This window comes from Acipenser ruthenus, chromosome 6 (assembly GCF_902713425.1).
Source record: "Acipenser ruthenus chromosome 6, fAciRut3.2 maternal haplotype, whole genome shotgun sequence".
NCBI classification, from domain to species: domain Eukaryota; kingdom Metazoa; phylum Chordata; class Actinopteri; order Acipenseriformes; family Acipenseridae; genus Acipenser; species Acipenser ruthenus.
The window spans coordinates 76545803-76570195 of NC_081194.1; the positions used below are offsets into that span (position 1 = coordinate 76545803).

The following is a 24393-nucleotide window of genomic DNA, read 5'->3' on the forward strand; positions in this document are numbered from 1 at the left end:
TTTCCCTTCTATGTTAGCAGATTTTAAAAATGTAAACAACTTTTTTGGTTATTTGATCTAGTTTAAATGTTATGTTCCAATATTAAAGATAACATTGTTTATAAAATAAGGTAAACAAGGTAATATAAAATATATTCACTAGGCAAAATGTTGTACTGTGTGTGTATTTTATATATATATATATATATATATATATATATATATATATATATATATAATCTGCTACATTACATTGGAAAGGGAAGTGGGAGGGGGAAGGGACCGAGGTAGGATAATGATTGGATTCATGTTGACCCTCCATGGTTATATGGTTGGCCGCCAACTTTGGCCCAACGTCGTTGTGCTGTCTGGGTGACCTTTGTTACAATGAAAAGTAAGACTTGGGAAACGGCACATCTTTATTTTAAACTTTACTTCCATTCCCTTCGGATGTTCCGTTTTTAGTTTTTTTAAACGTTGAACACAATTATAGATACAATCGAATAATAATAAATAAATAGCAATAAACCACTATATAACACACGTTTTTCTTACCTGATGTGCTGACAAGTTAACAGTTTTCTTTGGGCTGCGGGCGGGAATTCCTGGCTGGACAAGTTATATTTAGACAACGATGAATTTAGGGGGAAATTCTGCTTTTAATCAGATAATAGCCTACTTTTTTTCCGATACAAACCATATTTTTGTTTGCAAAACGCTTGTTGTTGCGTTCTAACAGCGAAAAGGTCGTTTGCATCTGAAGTCCTGCAATGTATTTAGTTCCAGATGGCATAGCAGCAATGTATTTTTGAGTATTGTATTATGAAATTACTAAATACTAAGGCGGCATGTGTATTTTTAATACAAAATACTTACACATTAACATTAAAAATTACAAATGTCGTGAAAATACGCATTTTCAATTTAATATATTTTTAAACCTGTCTATGATAAAAACAAACTCTAGTGCTGAAATTAATTATACACTACAGTATTCTGCACACAATTTAGGTGGCACTTGTTGTAAATACCAGTCCACGGCATCTCGCTACAGCCTTGCCTATACCAAAGAGAGGAGGAGTCCTTTAACAAATGATTGGCATGCCCACAGCAAATGCGCAGAGGCTTCTCTGGTTTGCGAAATCCAATAGGATGAAGCTAGCTCATGACGTAGCACAGTAGATTATAAATTCGCTGCGCACTGGCGCTCTGTGCTTCTACACAGTATGGCCGGCGATATTAGCTAGCGCTCGCTCAATGGTATTCTCTGAATAAGGGAAGACGGTGAAATTAAGGAAAAGACAACCGGACTGCTAAAGGACTGAAGTAAAATAATTAAGTTATCAATATTAAGTAACGATTAATTAAAGTAAACAGAGCCCAACCTATTCATTTCTGTTGTTGGTGTTTCTTGTCTCACGATGGAGGAGAACGGTGCACACTTCTTTGAAGGGACAGAGAAGCTTCTGGAGGTGTGGTTTTCCCGGCAAGATGAGACCAAAGGAACGGGGGACCTCCGTGAAATCCCAAGGTTGGTGTGCCATAAAATGAAGGACGTGAAATACAAATATATCCCCTCTACTCGCTTTTTCATCACCGTGTCGCGTGTCTTGCGGTCATCCGATATCCTTCTCCAGGCAGTGTAAATGACAGAATTGTCACAATGAGGATTTTGAACGTCTTTTTCCATATTTTGTGACATTTGTGGCAGTGGTTGTAATTTGTAAAATTAGGTCAGAGTGACTTGATTTTCTTCTGTGGTGAGTACTACTTTAGAAAAACTACACAGCCAGGGTTTAGATTACCATCCCCCATGGTACGGCATTCCCTCATTTCAAACTATAAGGATACGCTGGTATATTAAACTATTATCGGCCCTTCGATCTGCCAATATTAAAGTGCCGTTTTTGTATTTTATTTCTTGTTTCATTTCTTTATTATCTGAATGACCTAGAGAGCTGGTCATGACAATACGAACAGCAGCACACGTTCGATAGTGCGCATGCATATATCTTGTTGATTTCGTTGGTATTACAGCTAACTATGTATCTGTTTTCAGTTCTTAATGGCTTTAGAAATATAGGGAGATATCCCACGTTGTGAAGTCCTGCGTCATTGATTTTGTATTTGGCTGACATGTGGCTGAAGACGGGTCTCCTTCGAGTGAATGACAGAATGAAGGCGCATGTGTGTAATGCTCAATGATTCCGCTAGAGAGCGCTGTGGCGAGGAGTAGTAGGCTCACGAAGTGCCGCAGTGGTGCTTAGTCAGACCGGAAGATTTACTAGCACTGCAGAGCATGGGTTTTCATGAGTGTAGACGTTGAATATTGTACCCCTCGATTGCATCTGCATTTATCTGCTGGTAATTTATATTTAACGGATAATGACATTTTTCTAATCGTTTTTCTTCTACTTTTAAACCAGCTTTTAAGTAATCTTCCTAAATGCAAAGAAAACATGTGAGGGGATGTTATCACTGATGCAAAATCTTGATCCGATCATGGAGCTGCGCAGCCGTAACTAGGGAAAACTGACCAATGAGAAGCGAGTATGAATCAGAAGCAACTACTGTACATGTATAATTTAAAACGATTCTATAAAAAACAGATCGAATATATTAATACTAATTAATAGTATCTGGTTTTGTTTTTTAACTTATAAAATGTTTTAATAAATGTTAGTGTAATCCCGGTCGTGTGTATTTTCTGACGGACACACAGATATTATTTTACAGCGGTATAGCTTCCATAGACACACATGTAGCTGCAGCGTCGGTTCAGGGCAAATTATCAACACATTTTAAGCAAATGTAATCAAGTGCTGACAGACAGCTGCAACTAGAAAATGCCGCGGACAGGTGGAGATTGAGGCTGTGAAAAGGTAAACTTAAGTTATTGAGAAAAAAGGAATGGGGGGGTGGAATGATTAAAAAAAATAATAATTACAACATTAAATCTAATTCTTGATTTAATTCTAGTCGACACCACGAGAACGCCAGTATGACTTTGTCAACACAGAAAACGTGGAAATAATATTTATGAAACCTCATTACGCAGTCAGGTCTATTTTTACTGTAGCTATACGGCGAAAACAGAAATGTCAGATATTGCTAAACACAAACTTATATTGTACAGTTTTTTTTTTTCTAATTGATATCTTAATACAGCTACTTTTAAATGCATTGTTGCTTAATGTTTTCTGAAACGTTAAATCATCTCTGTTTCAATCTATGTTTAGTTCCTCAATTTTTCAAAAGTGGGATCAAGTTCTGATCCTGCTCAAAAGCAAGATCAGGTTTGAGCTCAGATTGAGCACTGATCCGTTTAGTACAACGCAGCTAGGATCAAGATCAACATCTGAGCCCGGATCCGGGATCGGATCCCTTTAGTACAACTGGCCCCAGTAGGCACCGTGGCAGCACTTAGGGCCCGTTTGTTGTATTTATAACAGTCTGAAAAACCTGTTTTACAGCCCATTTATTTACCAATGCTTGTATCTTGTCTTAACCATGTCAGATTTAAACGCATGCCCCAAAATCGAAGCATGAAGCCGCAAGGGATTTAGCTCCAGACCCATTTATATCATTTTAAAGCTTTAGATGAACACTACCGTACTAAATATAATTATGACTGAAGTATTTACGTCCATCTGAATTCTGTGTTATGAATGAGAGTAATAGTCCAGCTGCACCTGTTAAAAGAACTTCATTTCAATGCAGGCTATATTTTCATGACTTGGTAAGATGGTTTTAAGCCGTGTGTTTATTATTGTGCTTTAGGGTCAGTGTTTCATAGACTGGGTGGTAAATTGCAATTGTAAAATGACTGCCTAATTAACCTCCCGTCAAAGGCCGGATCATTGTCTCACCCTTCTAATCTCCTGCTGTCCTTGGAACATATAAATGCAGGAGTCACCTGAGAACAGCTTTCTTGACAATGGACCAGATCTAAAACAAGCAGCCATGCCAAACCCTCCAGAGACACTGCATTAGTGTTGAGGTAAATGTGTAGGAAAAGTGATTTTGGTATCATTTAATTGTTGGTAATCTGTTTTAAAATCAGCACGTCTGAAAGTAGCCACATTCTTATAACAGTATGCATTACTACAGCCTTGGAATATCAGCGACGCATTGCAGTTAGGGGTGCTTTTCTCCTGGAGAATGAGCACCTCGAGCAGGCATTTCAGCAACTGTATCCGTCAAGGCCATCCTTGATTCAGACTGCTTTCCTGGAAGTCACCAGTAGATCTCCTCAAGGACTTTCCCACAAGGCCTGATGGAGTGTGCTCTTGGGAATTGGTGTCATAGCCAATCAGGAAATTCAAGCACCAAGTTACTTGAAGGGCCACGTCATGTCCAGCAGTCTTTTCCTGTGTCCACTGTATAGGTCATCTTACAAATTTAGATTAATCAAAGGCAGTTTTGTCTGAAGCAACACAGTTGTTTAGGCTATATTACATGTGTGCCATATGGTTGTTTTTCTATTTGCAATTACATTTAATTTACGCAAAAAAAAATCCTGTCAATGTTTATACTCAGAAGTTTCTCTTTTCTACAGTAATTTTACAGTGAGTTTTTTTTTTACAAACTATTTGTTTTTGTTAGAAAGTCAGTCATGCTTTGCCAGTGTACAACTTTCTATCAAAATGAAACCATGACGTAAAGTTAAAAGCATATTGTTTAAAATCAGTACTTCTCAGTGTTCACACAGATCATGTTTTATCACGCAGACAGTTCAGTGCAGCTTGCTGCTCAATGCAGAGCCACTGCCTGCTTCATTGGGTCGCAGACGATAATTATGATTATCAATAATTTATCAACGCGACAAAATTATCAATGCGTGATTATCGATATTATCAATTATTGTTCCAACCCTAAAATGCCCAGTGCATTCCTTAATGTCAGGAATGAGAAGCTCTATATTGTCTGCTAGATGTTTCTCCAGCGCTTTCTGTAATCGGATGCCTCTGCTGTGGGAACTTGACAGGCCTGAGACGCGCAATAAAGAGCGGCGAAGTTACAACTGTTTGTGAAAAAAGGCTTAAAGTAGAAATGGGAAATCATTGGCCCTTCAATACATTGGAGATCACCAGCCAAGGCTAGAGAATATTCAGTTGCAGGATCCATTTTTATCTTTCTAAGAGGAGTATTTTGAGCACATGACATCAGCTGTGGCTGGGTTTGCAAGCTGGTGCTGTACCCCCTGCATTTTCTGTGCAGCCCTTCTCCAGCTGATGTGACGGAGCACTGCCAGTGCACATGTGTGCTGGTGAGTGATGAATGAATTGGGTGCCAAGAAGTTTGGACGTGGAAGAAGATCCATCTGCTTTCGGGCTGAGATGAGCAGATTGTGGAGGTGAAATGAAATCAAGTGCTGTCCTTTACACAGCACTTTAATAGTGCAAGAAATGGAAAAGTCCTTTTTTGTCTTAAGACAAAACAAACCAAAGGTACCTTTTAAAATAGCTGTCACGCTGTTAAACTAGAATGTTTATTGTATGTAATACAGACTAGCCTTCAGTTAAAGTTATGGGTTTAGTATTTACATTTTAGTATTTACATTTCTGTAAAGTGCAAGCACGTCAATAAATAAACAAAGGCTATGTCTGTTTGGATTAAATATGCATGTTAATATATACATAATATAGTACTTGCTACTTCCCTTACAGAAAATCTGTACAGTTAGTTTTATTCACTAACTTCTCTGCAAGAACAATTGTGACTATCAGGGTTTTCAATTTGTTTAAGTGTGGGGCACTTACAAGGTAGTAGGGGGCGCAAATGTCATCAAGCTTTTGAAAGCTATAAACAAACTGGAATGCAAGCAAGGTCTGCATTCTAATGAAGTTGAGTGCACAGGTAGCTGAACTATGGAAGAATGTATACAGCACACAGGGAATTAAGGCTTAGGTTATTTGAATATAAAAAGAATGAAAAAAACGAAACAAGGGGCTCCTGAGTGGCGCATCCAGTAAAGGCGCTCCGCGTGGAGTGCAGGATGTGCCCTATAGTCTAGACGTCCTTTGCCGACCGAGGACGGGAGCTTCCAGGGGGCGGCGCTCAATTGGCCAAGAGCCGCCCGGGTGGGAGGGTTAGGTTGGCCAGGGTGTCCTCGGCTCACCGCGTTCATATTTTTTTTATTGTAATGCCAGCAATAAGTTAAACAGGTGTTTTCAAAACACTCATTTGTAAACTGAACTATAGTGTCACTGGAGGACTGTAAATAAGATTCTAACAAGAGTGCTGGACATTTGTTTTCTTAACTGTTGTAATATAATTATGTTTTCCTGCTTATTTTAACTCCAAAGAGCCAGGTGATGTTTAAAAACATTATGACATGCAAGTGTCTTCAGGTCCTTTTACTTGCTATTACAGCAACAGGAGTGATTGAAAATCTTGGCTAATAGAGTAAATTGTGGGAATATTTATAGATTTACTAATTAACTGTCAACATTATATTTGTTCAAATGCCATGTTTAATTATAAATAAATGCATAACCCAATAGTTCTGCAGCATTCGGGCATGGTACTGTTTTGAAATCATATGATAAAGTTGTGGTATTTCTATGAAGTGCTATGATTGCACATTAGTTTCTTGCAATGCTGCCAGCCAAAAGAACATCTTAGAAAATGCAGGTTAGAAGTAAACCATCCTGTGGGTTATTTAGTTATTGATTCTGTAAACCATCCTGTGGGTTATTTAGTTATTGATTCTGTAAACCATCCTGTGGGTTATTTAGTTATTGATTCTGTAAACCATCCTGTGGGTTATTTAGTTATTGATTCTGTGAACCATCCTGTGGGTTATTTAGTTATTGATTCTGTAAACCATCCTGTGGGTTATTTAGTTATTGATTCTGTGAACCATCCTGTGGGTTATTTAGTTATTGATTCTGTAATCCATCCTGTGGGTTATTTAGTTATTGATTCTGTAAACCATCCTGTGGGTTATTTAGTTATTGATTCTGTAAACCATCCTGTGGGTTATTTAGTTATTGATTCTGTAAACCATCCTGTGGGTTATTTAGTTATTGATTCTGTAAACCACCCTGTGGGTTATTTAGTTATTGATTCTGTGAACCATCCTGTGGGTTATTTAGTTATTGATTCTGTGAACCACCCTGTGGGTTATTTAGTTATTGATTCTGTAAACCATCCTGTGGGTTATTTAGTTATTGATTCTGTGAACCATCCTGTGGGTTATTTAGTTATTGATTCTGTAAACCATCCTGTGGGTTATTTAGTTATTGATTCTGTGAACCATCCTGTGGGTTATTTAGTTATTGATTCTGTAAACCATCCTGTGGGTTATTTAGTTATTGATTCTGTGAACCATCCTGTGGGTTATTTAGTTATTGATTCTGTGAACCATCCTGTGGGTTATTTAGTTATTGATTCTGTAAACCATCCTGTGGGTTATTTAGTTATTGATTCTGTGAACCATCCTGTGGGTTATTTAGTTATTGATTCTGTAAACCATCCTGTGGGTTATTTAGTTATTGATTCTGTGAACCATCCTGTGGGTTATTTAGTTATTGATTCTGTAAACCATCCTGTGGGTTATTTAGTTATTGATTATGTGGTTTTGTTTTTACTTTCAGGTTTGAGTGGGACAAGCTTTTGAAGAATGTGCATTGTTTGATCATAAGTGTGACAAAAACTGACAGGCAGGAAGCTTATGTACTCAGGTAAGTGTCTCTCACTTCAGTCAGAGTATTTTATCACCATTAACCAGGTCAGAACATTTGACTGTTTTAAAACCGATTTGAAATAACGGTTCCTAATTAACATTAAATTTTTCAGATACTGTTGATTCATCTAGTAGATGTGTACAATTAATGCAATTTATGGTTGAGTGGATTTTTTCCCAGTACACATTTAGAAAGACATTTTGAATGTCTTGAATTTTGTTAGAGTATACATTTTATACTGCAAATTAGCTTTTTGCACTCCTTAAACTTCACTAAATGTCATTTTAAATGAGTGGCAGCTGAGTGTTGATGCTTTTTATAAGATAGCTGTTAGAAAACAGGGGTATGACAATATACCAGTCGTAGTATTATAATATCTAGGTGAAAATATTCTGTATTACTCCAGCTGGCCTACTTTTATAATATTATGACATCAAATTATTAATTTGACTGTTTGACAACACCTAGATGAGCTGTGAAGTGACTTCACAGCTGCCAAGTGCCTTTTTGTCAGCTTGTGTATCTGACCTTGATCTTGGCTAGCACTATAGTGACTCGCAATTAGTGTGACGAAGGCTGTTGTCAGTTAGGCTTTATTCCTTTTAATATGTTGTTCACTGGTAGACTGCTGTCAACCCTTTTGATGCATAGCTGTTTCTCCTGTCGTCCTCCTCACCGAACCACGAGTCTGTAAAACTGATAGCTATCATAGGGAATGTGACAGATTGTGGGATGCAGCATTATAACTGAGATCCCATAGGGCTCTGCAGAGAGGGAGTTTAAATTCGGCCATACAAGCTACACTGCTGGCTTTGTTCTTTCCATTTAGCAGCAAAGCAATTGTAGTATTGTGTGGGTGGTAGAAAAACGACAGACTATTTAATCATCTATGCTGTCACTTGTGGAGCCCATCCTGCCTGGAATTTCACATCCTCCGCATTTTCATTCCGCAAGAGTCCCAGTCCCTTAAATCAGGGTGCATTTTTGTGTAATCTGCCATTTCAGTAAATGCATTTTATTATTTTTCTTGTATGAATTCCAGTCCACCCCTGTCTACTGATCCTTAACATTTGTTTACTTTAAATATTTGGTTGTCCCCCTCCCCATCCCCCCCCAGACTTTTTTATGATTGAACATTTGCTGTTATGGATCGAAATGTTTTCTCACAGCTTACAGGCTTTATCACACCCCCAGAGGAAGGTTGCTATATCCCCAAGTGGTGCTATACAATGCACTCTGACTGGGCTAGGGAAAGGCTGCTGCAATTCTGAGAGAATCATGCTTCCTTTATTCTGTCCCCACATGGCTGTAAAAAGGGAAACTAAAATCAGACACCATTGGAAGTGTGAAATGTGCATTTTTCCAGCATGCTTTGTGACAACATCTTGGTCAAACTACACTTTAGACTGTTTTGTGTAGAAATCACAGTATTGGACAGTTCACAAGAAATCCTAACTCAAATGGCAAGTGAAGGAATACAATGGTTGCCGTTTGTGTTTTGTGGTTTCCTTCATGAAAAATGAATTGCTTTGTGTGGCAATGGTTAGTCGTGTAATAGGAAGTGTTCCGTTCAAGCAAGGCTTAACAGCACAATATGGATCATCTGATCGAGCGCCATACATTTACTAAGAACTGCCCATAAAACACTTTAGTTTAACACTCCTTCAGTTCAAATCTTAGTGGTTGTTATTTAACAATAACAAAGTAAGAGTCTGGCTGAATGGGATACATTGTTTGCGATGACGGGAATATCGTGGTTATTGTTGCATTTGTCTCAACAGTGAGAGTAGCATGTTTGTCTCCAAGAGACGTTTCATTTTGAAGACCTGTGGTGCCACCCTCTTACTGCAAGCACTGGTTCCACTGTTGGAGCTCGCCAGGGAATACAGTGGATTTGATGCCATTGAGGTAAGAGGTATCCACCATTTAACTAGCTACTACATTGCATTTCAAATGATAAAAACATTACGTGGAAGTCTTGGTTCAGTAATACAATTTGATTTCTTGGTGTGTAACAATCTGTTGCAGAATTTCTTCTATTCCCGCAAGAACTTTATGAAGCCGGCCCATCAAGAATACCCTCACAGGAACTTTCAAGAAGAAGTGGAGTTTCTGAACGAGATTTTCCCAAGTAAGAGACAGATTGAACGACTCTGAGGCTGACCTAGCAGCTCTTTGGTACAGTAAGATGTATTGATCTGTTAAGGCTTGCATATGTGTTGTGTGGATTGGAACGAGTGTTTTACACTGTGGCATTTTAATGTAGTCAGGAAAGAGTTTGGAATTCAAATCTGGCAATACAAAATGCTTATTTTCACAAATCCGTGGAATCCTTACGTATCTGTTTCCCTTCCAGATGGGGCGGCCTATTGTATGGGACGTATGAATTCAGATTGCTGGTAAGAGACCTTGCTTTTCAAACCTTTTACCTCCTAACCCTCTGTGTATTAAGGCACGGCCACTGCACTGTAACCTACAGGACTACACGTGTCACACACACAATTGAACGCACATGTGATAGAGCAGCAAATTACTTCGTTTTACACCAAAAATAAAAATTATTGTATGAAACCTATATATCACAAACTTAAGACGTTTAATTTATTTTTATTAATATAATTTCTCAGCTGAATATAGAAATATTTATAAGAAACGCTTGTTCAAAGGTCGTGCTAGCTTTTATGTTCATGCGGTCCTGGAATGCACATGCCCAAAATTGTGTCCCATCCATCAAATATAAATTAACAAAAAGGCTAATAAACTCCAGGGATGTGCATTTTGGTACATATTTATGAACGTTTAAACTCTATGGCATGTAGTAATTTAAAAAATATCTGTTTGTGTATAGATATACATATAACACACTTTTTTTTTGTTATATATAACAGTAGACCGTTCGCATGACAACGAGATGGGATTCTAAGCACTGTTTGTTGTCTTTGTCTACTTGTGTTTTAATATTTTTCTGCATTCCAATAACAGCAACAGCATCGGCGTGTCTTTTAAACGAAGATTCTTGAAAAACTGTACATCCTTGCGTATTTTTTTTATTTATTTTTTGCCGAGCAGCTCTTTCACACACAGTACATCTTGCCGTCTCGATAAACAAGCCACGGATACTTCATCTCCTATTCAAAATTATAAGAACATATTTTTCGTTTGCTTTTTTGTGCATTACTACTGCTTCCAGCTGCTTCGGTCACTGTAGTACTCATGCTCAGAAGTAGATGGCTGAGATGCAGATGAGCAATCTTCTTCATGAGAATCCCCTGAAGATGCTGACTGCTTAGCAAAAAAACTTCAGATTGACAACTGACTTGTTGTCAGTGTACACTCTACACTAGGTATTCATTTTTATTCTTAATTGGGCTCAGGCAAGATATGAAGGTAAAAGCAAAGATTGTTTTGCAATTAACTGCTTTTTCTGAGTTTAATTGAGACAGAATCAGCTAAATTTGTCACCCAATTAAAAATAAAACCCCAAAACTTCAAGCCCTACGTGTGTGTGTGTGTGTGTGTGTGTGTTCGTATTTACTTTTTCCAAAATACTTGTTTTATTTCTTACCAATATGGACCTCTGTTAACATGGGGCATAACACATTGTTTTAAAATAAAATAGTGCATGGTGGGATACTATCGTATTAGTTTCCAATGTTCATTGCGCTGCTAGGAGCTGTAACTGAACTCTTTTAATAGCATTAGTGTGTGTACACATTACGCCCGACTAAACATGAAACGATTGCAAACGAGAGGAGGCCATTCGGCCCATCTTGTTTGTTTGGTTGATAGTAGTTTATTGATCCTAGAATCTCATCAAGCAGCTTCTTGAAGGATCCCAAGGTGTCCGCTTCTACAACATTACTGGGGAGTTGGTTCCAGATTTCGACCTGAAAAAAGAAACAAGGACATGGGATCACAAATGGAGATTAGATAAAGGGACATTCAGAACAGAAAACAGGCGGCACTTTTTTACAGAGAGAATTGTCCCTTGGGTCGACATTGTCAATACCTTTTAGAATTTTGAATGCTTGAATCAGATCGCCGCTTCGTCTTCTTTGTTTAACCCTTTGCGGTCCATTTATTAATTGCGCGTCAGGCACGCCAGGTCTAATTAATTTTCACACGCGCAGTTAATTTTAGACGCTCTGTTTAAAAGTATTTTTTTTCACAGTCAAACAGGTTTAAATGGCCCTGCATATCAACAAAGCACTCACTAGGCATCTCCAGCCCCGTCCCACCCTTTCGTTTGCTATAGCGTTCACCTATGTAAGAAATAAATAATAATAATAGTCGTACATACCGATCGATCATCTCCAGATCACTCGTTTTATCACCAAACTCCTCAATAATGCGATCCAAGTCATTATTTTATTACTATAACATCTCAAAAAAGCTCTGCAAATGTCCGTGTTTTCTGTGCGCTGATTCAGTCAGCCAACTTGTTTACTTCAGACCGTCCCCGTTATCTGATACCTGATACGATGTATGACTATTCATGAGATACGCCTTTTTTTTTTTTTTTCGACTTGTCTCGGCTCCTGTTGCTCCCACTCGGCAATTGAATGGTTTTCTCGTCTTTTTCCGGCGAAAAAACGACTAAACACCTGTTTATTGCGTTGCTATAATGATGTCGGACCCAGTCCGACAAAGGACTTGTGAGGAATAATTGCAATGTCGGACCCAGTCCGACAATGGACCGCAAAGGGTTAAGGCTGAATAGATTCAATTCTTTTAGCCTGTCTGCATATGACATGCCTTTTAAACCCGGAATAATTCTGGTCGCTCTTCTTTGCACTCTTTCTAGAGCAGCAGTATCTTTTTTGTAGTGAGGTGACCAGAACTGAACACAATATTCTAGATGAGGTCTTACTGATGCATTATAAAGTTTTAACATTACTTTACCTTGATTTTAATTCAACACTTTTCAATATATATCCCACTATATATTCAGTGTGGACGCTAAAGTTTGAGCTGAATTCATTAAAAATTTGAGTACGGTTCTCGAGATCGGTTATGTAGTGTGGACAGGGCCTAAAAGTAAATATCCTTAATATTGCTGGCAAAGCCAAATATGAGGCTTATTGCTGCCACCTACAGGACTGGAGTGTACCTTAATCAATGCTGTTATATTGCAGAACAGGTTGTGTTTTTTTATGGTCATTTTATGGTCATTACTGCAGTGTAATAGATTACCACAAATGTTATTTTTATCCTGAACATCCATTATTTTCAGAATCAACCATGCAAATAAACATTTAAATGCTATCAGCATGTTCTTTTTAAAACACAAAAACCACAAATGGTCTGCAAACAACGTATAAAAAATATAGACAATTTTGCAAGCAACCATCCATCTACAAACAGGCTAGAACCACAGGCAAACTAACTGGCGCTCAAAGGCCATTTCTTTTTTTTATTTAATAAATGTTTATACCAACACAAACAAACACTGGCTTAGTTTTCACAATATTATATACATTTTATTCCAAATACACAGCTTTATTCCAAATCAGTGATCCGAATCCTGGCCACAACTCTAAAACAGCACGTAATCTATTTCTTGCCACCAGATTGCGACCACCATGGAAAAAAGCTATTTAGGATTTAGCATTTCTAATGCATATTTGTTGGACTTGCTGCAGATGTGTTCTTGCAGCTCTGATGAAAACAGCTCAAAGAATTCAGCTGGTCGGGTTGCGCTGCACGGTATGAATCTCAGAACACTAAGCTGTGAATTAAAGGCACGTTGTCTGTACTTTCATCTCCTCCCTCCCTGCCGCTCCTCTTCATCTTCGTCCTTGTCCTATTCTCTATCCTCATTTAAATCGACATCCCTGTCATCCCCATCCAGATTCCTATATAGGCTCGCCCAATTATGTTTTATAGGACTTAGGAGCCGTAACACCTATAAATGATTCTCCTTCTTCGTCAGACTCGCAACAAAACACACTCGCCATCTAAATTCGCCATCTTTCAACCATCAACTCATTTTTAATAGCAAAAATAGTCATTATTAATAGCAAAACTCTGCTATTGGTTGGCACATTTTGTTGCTAGGTAAAATAGTCCAATAAATACATTTGCCAACAAAAGGGAGGGACGATCTAGAGCCGATCATCAGCCCTCTAGTGCTTTAGCAGCATACATCGCTGGGCCGATCATCGACCCAATAGTACTGAGGGTTAAGGGTAAGACACCACTCATGAGATTACTTGAGCATTACTTTAAAAAAAAAAAAAAATGTATTTTAACAGCTCTGTGGGCAAAATGCTGTTACAATATGCCCCTCTGTTTGAAATATGAAATAGTGGTGGTGTGTGACTAAGTACACTGATTTCCCATGAATATCTGGTACATTAATTGTCTTTCTTTATGCAAGATCGTAATGAAATGTTAATGTTTTCATATAAATGCCTGCAACAGCAGAGCAGCAAAATTACAAAGAGAAACTTTTTGGTTTTGAATCTAATCGTTGAAACAAAATGTAATGTAAAGTAAGTGAAAACAGAAATGAAGATCAGAAAATAAACCTGAAAGATGTACATGTGTTCCTGTGTTTTTTGTACTAAGAGTGACTGCATTGTGTGTGGCCCTGTACAGGTACCTGTTCACTCTGGATGTCCCAGAGAATCAGGAACACAAGCAGCTGGCAGACCAAACATTAGAAGTCTTGATGAGCGATCTTGACCCAGCGGTTATGGACCAGTTCTTTATGAAAGATGGCGTTACTGCAAATGATGTCACTCGTGTAAGGATGCTGTTATCTTGTGTTGAATGCTTGTGTTACGGGATGGGGTTGCAGATTTGCGGGTATAGTTAATTTTATTTGGCCCAAATTGTGGGTGGCACTATATCATGATTGTATGCTAATCCTGTTGTGCAGTGTTTATAGAAGTAGATTTGATAGAAGATGAACTGCAATTGCCAGATTCAGCCAAGAGCCCAGTTGAAGGTCTTTTCATTAATCAGTAATCAAGCTGTTTAGTCTGTTAGTAGGGCATAGTTCTAAAACAGGCAGATTATCACCTGCCTTTCGTGGGAATTTATTTAAAGAAATGTGCATGTAGCCTTTCTTTCAATCTTTCTCCTTTAGATGAGTGGAATACGTGACCTGATACCAGGTTCTGTGATCGATGCCACAATGTTCAACCCTTGTGGTTATTCTATGAATGGGATGAAAACTGATGTAAGTTGACAACTACCTGTTAGTTTATAAAATAAGGAGCTCAACTGTGTTTTTTTTTTAACCCTCTTTGATGCTAACTAGCCTAGGACTTACAATATATTCACACTGCTGACTACATATTTTTATACAGATGGACTTGCAATCCTCCATTCCTGTCTGATTTATGTATCTATTAAAGCTGGAGCAGGCAAAAACATTGTCTGATCAGTCTCATAAATAAAAAAAACACTCTTCTCTCAAGCAGTGGTGCATGCCAGGGGGGGCATGCCTGGTAAAAAAAAAATTGCGTCTTTTACAAAATTTGATTGTCTAAAAATAAGTATTTCAAGATATTTTACAATTTAAACAGTTTGTTAAAGCAGAACAATATAGCTGCTGTCCATTCAAAATGATTATACAACGACAAAATATTTAAATGCTTACCTGAAAAACAATACAATGTAGTGTGTGTGTGTATGTATGTGTATGTGTATATATATATGTATATATATATATGTATGTGTATATATATATGTATATATATATATATATGTGTATATATATATGTATATATATATATATGTGTATATATATATGTATATATATATATATATATGTGTGTATATATATATATATATATATATATATATATATATATATATATATATATATATATATATATATATGCATATATATATATATATATATGCATGCATGTAGGGGTCTACTTAAATCACGGTAAATTTACGTATCTTTCACGGGTATGTTGCGGAATAAAATTAGGATTTCGCGGACATGTTTAAACATTAAATAAACCTAAGTAGACAGTATTTCAGAACACTATAAAGCCTAAAAATAGTGGTACTTGCTTCCTTAATAAAACAGAGTGCTGGCATTTGTTAAAGGCAAGTATGCAGCATCCCCTTGCAGTTGACTTGCCCATACATTGAGACTGCATGTTCTGCATCCACTGAATTGGTTGGAAGTTAAGGCAAAGCTTTGCCAAGTTATACAGATGTGGAAATCGATTAGAAACAGCCCAAAAACTCGGTTACGCAAGGGCATCTAGCATACTTTAATAAAGTCAGTGTATGCAGCACTTTCGTTGTCATGTTATTTGTCCCATCCAATAATTTATTTTATTAGTACCGAGTCAAAACAAACAAGACGTGGCTATTCAGGTCTAAAATTCCAACTGTAACAGCAGGTTGAAGTGAGGTGGCTGTGCTGGATCGTTTTAGTACTGATTTAACTTGCAGACAGGAATACTTTTTGTCTCGGCTGACTTTCCAGTTTGGTTTCTGAAAGCTGTTTATTTTACGTTCTGTTCAGCAGTCTCTGTAGTAGCCTTTTGTTTAATGTGTGATTCTGAAGCTAAATAGCGATCGATCGTATTTTCTCCAAATACACATTAAGATATGGAAAACAATTACCTCAATCTGCATGTAGTTTATTTGGGAAATATCTTGAAACGATCATCAGCCAAAATATAGTTTGCTTTCTTTGTCGTCTATTTCTACTATTTTACCTCCGATGCTGAAAACTAGATTTTAGCAACCTAAATCAAAACAATGCAGCACCAACTTTGTCCCACCCCCTTCTGCACAGTACAGGTCACATAAAAGCAGTAAAGACACACTGATAGGCTGATTAAAACTTTGTCATTTGAATAGTAAACAAGAACGTTAACTGCTTTGGAGAATTTATTTTGTAAATGTTACTTGTGGACATTTTTTGTTTGTTTTTTGCTTAAGTGCAGTGCACACGGGACGGCGAAGGAATAAAAATGGGCTATCTACAGAAAGAAGATACGTAGTTTGCGTCACTTGCGTTGTGCAGTAGTTCATTTAAACAAGTTTTTTTTTTCCTCTCCGTACTTGTTTGTATGCATTGGCCCCTAAGAGGTGAATTTTGCGGTCCCTATATATATATATATGTGTGTGTGTGTATATATATATATATACAGTACTGTGCAAAAGTTTTAGGCAGGTGTGAAAAAATGCTGTAAAGTAAGAATGCTTTCAAAAATAGACATGTTAATAGTTTATATTTATCAATTAACAAAATGCAAAGTGAGTGAACAGAAGAAAAATCTACATCAAATCAATATTTGGTGTGACCACCCTTTGCCTTCAAAACAGCATCAATTCTTCTAGGTACACTTGCACACAGTTTTTGGCCCAAACATCTTGGAGAACTAACCACAGTTCTTCTGTGGATTTAGTCAGCCTCAGTTGCTTCTCTCTCTTTATGTAATCCCAGACAGACTCGATGATGTTGAGATCAGGGCTCTGTGGGGGCCATACCATCACTTCCAGGACTCCTTGTTCTTCTTTACGCTGAAGATAGTTCTTAATGACTTTCGCTGTATGTTTGGGGTCGTTGTCATGCTGCAGAATAAATTTGGGGCCAATCAGATGCCTCCCTGATGGTATTGCATGATGGATACGTATCTGCCTGTACTTCTCAGCATTGAGGAGACCATTAATTCTGACCAAATCCCCAACTCCATTTGCAGAAATGCAGCCCCAAACTTGCAAGGAAACCTCCACCATGCTTCACTGTTGCCTGCAGACACTCATTCGTGTACCGCTCTCCAGCCCTTCGGCAAACAAACTGCCTTCTGCTACAGCCAAATATTTCAAATTTTGACTCATCAGTCCAGAGCACCTGCTGCCATTTTTCTGCACCCCAGTTCCTGTGTTTTCGTGCATAGTTGAGTCGCTTGGCCTTGTTTCCACGTCGGAGGTATGGCTTTTTGGCCGCAAGTCTTCCATGAAGGCCACTTCTGACCAGACTTCTCCGGACAGTAGATGGGTGTACCAGGGTCCCACTGTTTTCTGCCAATTCTGAGCTGATGGCACTGCTGGACATCTTCCGATTGCGAAGGGAAGTAAGCGTGATGTGTCTTTCATCTGCTGCAGTAAGTTTCCTTGGCCGACTACTGCGTCTACGGTCCTCAACGTTGCCCGTTTCTTTGTGCTTCTTCAAAAGAGCTTGGACAGCACATCTGGAAACCCCTGTCTGCCTTGAAATTTCTGCCTGGGAGAGACCTTGCTGATGCAGTATAACTACCTTGTGTCTTGTTGCTGTGCTCAGTCTTGCCATGGTGTATGACTTTTGACAGTAAACTGTCTTCAGCAACCTCACCTTGTTAGCTGAGTTTGGCTGTTCCTCACCCAGTTTTATTCCTCCTACACAGCTGTTTCTGTTTCAGTTAATGATTGTGTTTCAACCTACATATTGAATTGATGATCATTAGCACCTGTTTGGTATAATTGTTTAATCATACACCTGACTATATGCCTACAAAATCCCTGACTTTGTGCAAGTGTACCTAGAAGAATTGATGCTATTTTGAAGGCAAAAGGTGGTCACACCAAATATGGATTTGATTTAGATTTTTCTTCTGTTCACTCACTTTGCATTTAGTTAATTGATAAATATAATCTATTAACATGTCTATTTTTGAAAGCATTCTTACTTTACAGCATTTTTTCACACCTGCCTAAAACTTTTGCACAGTACTATATATATATATATATATATATATATATATATATATATATATATATATATATATATATATATATATATATATATATATATATATATATAATTTATTTTTTATTTTTTATTTTTTTGTCCACCTTGTAAATAAAGCAATAAACAAATGTTATAAAAGTTCATATTTTAAAACCTGTCTAGAAAAAGTGTCCATTTCAATGTGTGTTGCCCAAGCAGTAATGTAATTACAGTTCATATCTTTGACTTGTAAATGTTAGAAAATCTACATTATTTTCTTATAATCGATATTTAAGTTTCAGTTTAGTTTTATTGATTATTTGAGGCCGCTGCTGGGCAGTTGTTTACAGTCTTGAAACGGCATCTGTGATCTGCACTATTTCATTTTTAGGAGAGAGATGCGTCACCCAGTTCAGTGGCAGACAGACAGGCTTTCAGTGTGCAGAGTATTTGCTTTTGCTGTGAACTTGGTGAAAACAAGGCAACATATAAAATGATTTCTGCAGGAGCCACCCTATTTTATATAATTTCACAACAGTCTGGGACTGACAAACTGCTGGTTTAAGACAGAATACCAAACAATAGGCTTCATTCTTAAAACTTAATTGCATGTCTTTGGATGCACAGAATTGGGCAAAGTCATTATAAATAATACAAAATAATCTGCACTGTAAATGTTTATCACGTTACCATTTACTTCCCATCTCAGTATAATTATGTTCCATATAAAATGTTTACAGTATCAAAAACATTAACTTCGAGATTAAACTATAATTTGATTATAAACCTTTTTTTTTATTATTAAAGCCAGCATAAAAATTTTCCAAAGGGACTTTTGGTTGCTTTGCACTTTCTGTAGACTTGTGTTTTGTTGTGTTTTCTTCCTTTTGTTTTTCTTTTGCAAGTAAGAAGTGTATCCCTTTCAAACACCTAAAACATATTCAACCAGCCGCTATTGTTCTAAATAAAACAAACTGTTAAAGTACGAGTATTGTGATGACTATTTGTTTACCAGAGCATTAATACTTAAAAAATAAATAAATAAATGAAATGCAGAAGCACTGTGCTTCACTGATACGACAAGTTGAAAACAGCAAAGATCATAAGCAACACAATCGCCAGACTCCTGCTTCACCTAGATATCAGAGTGGAAATCCATGCAATCAAAATCGCGCATGCGTACAGGTGAAATACTAACCCGTCTCCATCCCCCACTTTTAGAAAGGCTACGGTGCATGCAAAGGCACCTTACTGATAATGTTGCTAGTCTAGAAACTATTTCTGTGGAATGTGGAACATGTATGTTCAGGAGCATGCATGTTTTGACCTAAGACTGTTTTTTAATGTGTTTTGCAGGGAACTTACTGGACGATCCACATCACTCCAGAGCCAGAGTTCTCTTATGTTAGCTTTGAAACCAACCTGTCTCAGGCATCCTATGACGATCTGATCAGGAAAGTTGTGGATGTCTTCAAGCCAGGGAAATTTGTGACGACCATGTTTGTGAATCAGGTAATGTTTGAATGTGCAATAGCAAAGCTGTGCTTCGACACATTAAGCTTGTAATGGAACATGATAAGAACAACACATTTTTAAGAAAAGTAAATGCCAGCTTACCTAGCTAAGAAATATCTTATCGAAGGGGGATCGTGGTTTTGTTTGTTTGTTTGTTTGTTTTTTGCTTTTTTGTTTTTTAAATATAATTCATTTTGAATTTCTTTCTCTCCAGAACTCCAAGTGTCGCAGTGTCTTTTCTTCCGCCCCGAAACTCGAAGGTTTCAAGCGCCTCGACCGCCAGTTGGCCCAATTCAATGATTACAACTTTGTTTTTACCAGTTACACCAAGACTCGTCAGCAGAACCAACAGAGTTGAACAGAGAACATGAAGAAGAAACGCAAGAAGAAAGCCTGCAGTGTGGGCCTGGGCAGCCCACTAGATGCATGTAGTACCGAGGGCCGCTGGGAAAGCTGTTTACGTTCCTTTGGCCCTCGGAGTTACACCAATTCTAGTTTAACCTCCAATTTAAATTGTATGCGTTATTGTTACACTGACTTAGATATCTTGCATGAATGCTCTTTTCTCTGTTTAGGGATGTTATCTCACTCTTGCTGTGAACTTGAAGTGCATGTAGAGAAATTCAACTTTTACTATAGGAGGCTTACCAGCACTCTGAAGAGCTCTAGCTGCAGGCTGGCGTGCTCCGCAGCCTTCCTCCAGGCATCACCCCAGATCCCCCACAGACAAGGCTTCCGCGCTCACTAGGCAGGACCCTGGCATGCTCAGATGGCCTGTTTGCATTCTATTGGTTTTCACAAATGTATGTACACTGGCCCCTATTTTTAGAGGTGACGAACGACTTTGTCATGGTTTAAACAGGCTTGCTAATGTCTAAGAAATGAATTAAAATATATTCCAGATTAAAATGAAGTTGTAAGTAAATACCTATAGGTTTTCTGTTTATGAAACAGATTTAAAATGACACTTCACAAATTAGGGTTACAGAATCTCTTCACATCTGAATGACTTAACTTGAGTCAGATATGAAAATAGGGTTTACTGTGTGTACAATAGTATGTTTGAATTGTGCGTCATTTTTTTTTTTTTTGCACCTCCTAAATCCAGAATTAATTTAGATGTGTGAAATTATTATAATATTTTTCTGGATTAAATTAACTATCTTAACCTATGAAATCTATTTTCCACATATGTGGAATAAGAAGTATGTTCTCAATAAATGGCAAGCATATGTAGTTACATTGCTGTCCAGAAAATCCATCTTGCTTTGTAAAATTGAACGCTAGCCCATTTTTTTATATTCTTACTCACATTTTTCAATTTGATCTCATTAGTTTTTTATTAAAATAAGCATATACACTGCAGAGTCTCCAAAAATATCTATACATTTTAAATCCCACAAAACTCTCCCAGCTTGCATAACAACAAGTCTCAGCTCTTGTCTCCTAGGATTCCAACCTCCCCATTTGTCTGTCCAAAACTGACACACCCTCAGACAGTATGCTGTTCCAAAAACTTGATGCTTGAAATAAATTTGGCAAACATATCAAATAAGAGGAGATCTGAAAGTAGTGCACAGAATTCTTTCCTTGCTCCTTAGAGGTTCCGCAATTTGTTATTTGTGCTCCTCACAATTTTCCAAATTTGTTATAAATCATGTAATGTCTAATATTCTGTATACAGTATGGTATGATAGTTGCTGTGAGTGTGATTCACTATGTTCTAGCAGGGTTGAGTGGATTGCCTTGGCCAGGCTTTGTTTGGTGGGTTTGGGGTTTAGAGTCCCTTCTCTTTTGTTGAGCATGTAAAGACAAGGTTAACTGGAACTAGTTTCTTGGATGCCCCAACTAAAGCAATTTCATATTGTGGTTCTGATATTCCAAGAGGGATAGGAAAAGTGCTGTTTAGGCCAGAGATTGGAGCGGAGGCCTGCAAACTGACAGCAATGATGCATATGTCCCAATTGCCGAAGTTACTATTAAATAAGCGAATTGCAACAGTCTGGAAGGAAATACCCATTCATCAATACACTATGTACTGCAAGCGCATTTTGATTCAGATAATTAGTAATGATGTAACATTATTTTTCAGAGATTTGCACACCCTTCCTGTTCCTAATCAAACAGTTGGCAATTAAGGAAAAAACAATAATCAGTCAAGATGTGGTCAAGGCAATGCTAGTGAAAGCTGATGCATTAGCAGGGTGGTAAAGCTGAACACATCATTCAGCATGACTCCCTTTGCTTTGACATTGTGCGTGTCTTCCCCCCCCACATACACACGTCTGAGTGAAATGAATGAAAGTAATGAATCAGGCTCTTTGCTTAGTGGAGTGGGTTGCCCAGGAAAGCATTTTATTTTTGAAACAGTACTTTTTGTAGAGAAATTGGTAACCAGACAATAGACACACACCAATCTGAGCATGCCAGGGTCATCCCGGATCATTCTACACTTCACAGTTGCATAAACTGCCATGTTTTTTTTTTCTGTTTTTATTGTGAGCAAACATTCTGCTTGCATTGGTCCAAAATGTGACTCCATTGCAGTTTTTGGAGCAGGATCAATGCCCTTTATAGTGTCGGAAACACCTTGTGACCTTGTGGTGCATGTGACTTCTAGTGCTGTATTGCTTGACAGTGTTGTGTACTGCGTTCTGTTTCTCCTATACAAGTTCCTATGGTAAATCTTGTTCCTAATGTTTTAATGGCTATGAAGATCATCAAGGGTTTGGGTCATCTTGTTAGAACAGAAATCTAAAGTAGTAATATCTTCTCTAGGTGATGGAAAGTACTCTGTATATCTCTATAGGTGCAATGTAGCGTTTAAAGCGAGTCCTATAAAATCCATGACTTTGGGCTATGTTCTAAATCCATATTAAAATTATTGGGAGCAGTAATTAAAGATCTTTGGCCCCTTGAGCAATAGCTACAGATTTTAATGTGACTAGCAAATCACTTTACATTTCCTATGCCGTCGAGCCAGTCCACATTGCCCCTGTCCTCTCCCCTGCTACATGCAAAGTTGTGAATTTAAAATGGACAAATCAGAGTCTGCAGTACGCTTTGAAGTGCCTAGTCCGAGACGCACTTGTTTTAAATGGTAGTGGGGAGAGACCACGCACTTTAAGCACTACATATATTACAATAAAAAAGGAGTTTCTTTGTTTGCCAGGTGTCAGATTCTTTACTTTGGTTTTGTATTTTTGTTCCAAGTGTCTCGTTTGGAATGACTTCTGAAATATTTCTTGGGTTACGAACAAGGATATGGAAATGTGTTTTTTTGTTTTGTTTTGTTTTGTTTTTTAATTGAAGGTACTGCTTAATAACCAAGGATTCAAATAACTGCCCACCCCCCATAAAAATAAAGGATTTCTTGAAATAAAACTATGTTTGGAACAAGGACTACTGGAAATGAAACACCTACACTACCAGCAAATTAAATCTACTTTCAGTTTGCTTTTTGGCACTGTTAATTTCTAGATTCCACAAGGACCAACTTCTTTTGATGTCCTTGCTGTGTGACCAACAAACAAAAAAAGTCATTTTAACCCCTGCATAAACCGGTGCAAGCAGCTCACTTTTAATATGCTGCAGCCATGCTGAATAGGAGCACTGATTGCGTGAAATGGCTGGTTAAGAATATTGGCATTTGCATTCTCCAAATATCATTAGAGATGACTGTTTTTGGAATGTAGCATTGTTTTATTCCTAAAACAAACACAAATGCTCCTTTTACCAAAAAAAAACAAAAAACTTAATGTCATTAAATCTATGTTGGTTTGGAACATTGTGTTTTGCTTTTTATACAAACAAAAATACTGTAGTTCAGAGAACTTCAATTGAAGCTGATGTTTCAATACTAGTTAACAAACTTCACTTTTTTTTCTTCCTGAAAATGGATAATATATAGTACACAATTGGAGGTACTTTTATTTTTTTTTACTGAGGACCAATTTAGCTTCTGTATTTAACACATGTACCAAATGATTTATATATATATATATATATATATATATATATATATATATATATATATATATATATATATATAAATTAATATTATATTTAAATGGGTTGATTGCTGGTATTAAGAATGGAGGGAAGTTTACCAAGAAGAAAAACCCCACAAAACCATGTTGAAAAAAGGAAAAAATGTTGTGGATGCATTATTTTTGTTATAGAGAGGACGTAATTAATATTGCAAGCCTCTAGTCTAACGGAAGACTGATGACATTACCGGTAGCATTACATCTGAATGTTTCTGAAGGGCAGCGTTAGTGTTCTTTTAATTCTCTTTGCTGTTCCTTTGAATCTGTCGAGATGTGCTTAAATAAATCAATCAATCTGTACCACAAGCTTGACGCTTTAATAAAAACAAGTTTGCTCTTTCTATCTTGTGGTGGTTTTGTGTTTGCTCTTTCTGTCTTGTGGTGGTTTTGTGTTGTGCTCTTTCTGTCTTGTGGTTTTGTGTTGTGCTCTTTCTGTCTTGTGGTTTTGTGTTGTGCTCTTTCTGTCTTG

The 24393-nt window shown here is 37.5% G+C and overlaps 1 protein-coding gene across 1 annotated transcript; it reads left to right on the forward strand.

The window, feature by feature from the left end:
• Positions 1 to 1176: 1176 nt before the first annotated feature.
• LOC117411292 (S-adenosylmethionine decarboxylase proenzyme-like) lies at positions 1177 to 23041 on the forward strand. The gene is made up of 9 exons (XM_034018574.3): positions 1177 to 1510; positions 7581 to 7667; positions 9452 to 9578; positions 9699 to 9801; positions 10027 to 10069; positions 14271 to 14418; positions 14764 to 14856; positions 19717 to 19872; positions 20090 to 23041. Exons 1-9 carry the CDS (start codon positions 1401 to 1403, stop codon positions 20231 to 20233), a joined length of 1011 nt encoding a protein of 336 aa, XP_033874465.1. The 5' UTR covers positions 1177 to 1400; the 3' UTR covers positions 20234 to 23041.
• The last annotated feature ends 1352 nt before the right edge of the window (positions 23042 to 24393 follow it).

Excerpts from the sequence above, each read along its gene's own strand:
- LOC117411292 (XM_034018574.3), top strand. The coding sequence starts at position 1,401 with ATGGAGGAGAACGGTGCACACTTCTTTGAAGGGACAGAGAAGCTTCTG. Across the intron at positions 9,802-10,026 it reads TCTGAACGAGATTTTCCCAA|ATGGGGCGGCCTATTGTATG; the intron begins GTAAGAGACAGA and ends TTTCCCTTCCAG. Across the intron at positions 14,419-14,763 it reads CTGCAAATGATGTCACTCGT|ATGAGTGGAATACGTGACCT; the intron begins GTAAGGATGCTG and ends TTTCTCCTTTAG.